The sequence below is a fragment of the Pavona decussata genome, unplaced genomic scaffold, assembly GCF_977016875.1.
Source record: "Pavona decussata unplaced genomic scaffold, jaPavDecu1.1 SCAFFOLD_28, whole genome shotgun sequence".
Classification (NCBI taxonomy): domain Eukaryota; kingdom Metazoa; phylum Cnidaria; class Anthozoa; order Scleractinia; family Agariciidae; genus Pavona; species Pavona decussata.
In genome coordinates, this window is record NW_028145451.1 from 2,227,501 (window position 1) to 2,230,000 (window position 2,500).

The 2,500-nt window shown below is 40.1% G+C and overlaps 1 protein-coding gene across 2 annotated transcripts in view; it reads left to right on the forward strand.

The window, feature by feature from the left end:
• LOC146485076 (mucin-like protein) overlaps positions 1-2,500 on the forward strand; it is a 32,160-nt gene that overhangs the window by 22,279 nt on the left and 7,381 nt on the right. For both annotated transcript variants that reach the window (XM_085104031.1, XM_085104032.1), the window contains 2 exons: positions 1,449-1,571; positions 2,179-2,307. In XM_085104031.1, the coding sequence (XP_084960157.1) occupies positions 1,449-1,571; positions 2,179-2,307 (252 nt within the window). The remainder of the gene's footprint in view (positions 1-1,448; positions 1,572-2,178; positions 2,308-2,500) is intronic.

Genomic DNA, 2,500 nt, shown 5'->3' on the forward strand with positions numbered 1-2,500 from the left:
CAGAATTCCCTCAGCTCACGAACTGAGAAAATATAAATTTAATATTATGTAATGCCATTCATTTCGAAACTAAACAGCCAGTTGAATCAACGTTACTACTTTTATTTGATCGTTGTTAGTTTTTGTATGCGTGTTTGGCTCAGTTCAGTTTCGACGCTATCAATCACGCCTCTAGACTTCTATTTTTCATCAACTTATAACCTCAGCTGACGAGTCAACACCCAGTTCAATTTGCGGACCCGCAGCTGATTCAGCAAGCTCGGTTTTCAGAGTTTCTTGAAACCTTTTTCAAAAGGAGCGCTTGCAAACTACAAAGATGAGCGGCTTCCGTCAATGAAATACAGTCGTCTCCCGATAAATCGAAACCTCGCGCTAACTCGAACCAATTTTCCTTTCCTTTCAGGTCATCTTCTATATAATTTTACCCTCGATAACTCGAACTCCCGATAACTCGAGTTATCGGGAGTCGACTGTAGAGATAATTCAAAAATCCCTGTATTGACTAGTTGGTTTTTTTGCTACTTACAAGTCAATACATGCATGTACCCTTTCTTGAAAACGTTATAGCGTCATCATAGCATATCAAGAGAGGTATCGATCGATCATGGCTTGACACCAATGTATGAGCTTCTTTACTTTATATGAACGATTTGAGACGCTTTTTGGTTCAAGATTTCATGGGAAGACATGAGGTTTGATCCCCAACTTTGAAAAAGATGATGAATATACTCATATGGTCGAGCATCACAGAAAACACGACACACATCCCATGCTACTTACACACGCTAATAAAGGCGGCTATTAAACTTTTTTGATCCACCATGCGGTGCTATGCCCGGGGGCAGGGGGGGGGGGAGGCTAATGGGGATGTGCCGCTGGATGGGGTCACATTCTCACGACTGGATTGACTATAATGGGGTTGAATTTTCAATAGAGTTACTAGAATGGGGTCGCACATTTTCGGATTTTTGGGGTAAGAAAGTTCTATTAAGTAGGGATTCAAAATGGTCTCGGTTAAAAAGTTCAGAAAGTTGTTGTTTATTAAATGTAACAATCACCTCGCATTACATTCCGTTCTTGAAACCACAACTTCAATATTAACCAGTTACACAATAGCACAAAACCACCGGTCCAGGACGAAGTAGATGCATAAATAGAAAGTGACTTAGTTGGGATCGCGAAAATTACATTTTCCCAAAAGTGCCTAAGATGGGGTCTATAACTGGCCAGAAAATAGACTATAATGGGGCAGGGGCTCTGAGAGGCCAGCAGCACATACCCTCCCCCCAGGATGCTATGGCGACAACAATTCAATGGACTCTGCTCTCTTTCTAGAGCCACACTGATATCTAATAGATTACGGCCAGTAAACAATCATAAAGATTGTTGTATCGTGGCATAGTGGTACAGTATTGTGTAACATCTTTGATTGCTTCCTTTTTTCCAAGCTACAAATCCCTGTGATTCTGGTCACGGCTGTTCGCAAGTTTGCTTTAAAGGAAGCGACAACCAACCAACGTGCGCCTGCTTGGCTAACTACGAGTTGGAGAGCGATGGAAAGACATGTAGAGGTACTGGATAACCTGTACACGTTTTTAAAAAAAATGAATCAATCAATCAGTCATCGTTGTAAATATTTTAGAATTATCGACGAAGCTTAACCAACCGTAGATTGGCCGACTTCCTTATCGAAAGGCAAAACTCTCAGTTGTCTGCAATTGTATGGTAAATTGATACTGACTGTCTGCGATAAGATCAGAGTTTTCTGGGCAAAATTCCAATTCTTTTTTTAGGCGGGGGTGGGGGGAGAATAGCATAGCCCTTGCAAATATCTGCATTTCCCTCAGTCATAAACTGCGCAAAACTTTACCTCTAAATTTGTAGTGACTGTCCTTCAAGTTGCGATATACCAATCAGCGATGTAAAGCAACAGGCACTTAAGGCAAATAGACAGGTTAGCGTTTGACTGACAAAAATTACTACTAAGGTTTGTAATTTATTTTTTCTTAAACGTTTTCTGTTGCCCGAACCTCACAGCTTTTGTCCACTTTAACTTTCGGAAAACTCTTCGCTTCTCAGAACAGATAATTTTCGCGGACAGATATATGTGTATATTTTCGCTCCAAATAAAGATTGTTGTTTACATAGCCATTTTCATGACAAAATTTATTTTCGTAGACATCAATGAATGCGATCCAGCAAAATCGCTCCATCGCTGCAATCAGATTTGTGAAAATACCCAAGGAAGTTACAAGTGCGCATGTCAAACGGGATTCCAATTGAACAGAGATGGTTACGATTGTGAAGGTAATTGCCATTTATCTAAGCTGACATAATTTTTATTCAGACTGTCTTGTTTCGCATGCCATTTCAAGATTCACTTTACGCACACCCTGCTGTCGAACAAGAAAAATATAACTAATAATCAATATTAAATCGCTTCTGAACATGTAACGCAGCTTAAAAGTCAGCTTCAAGAGCACGAGGACTATGAAAATGA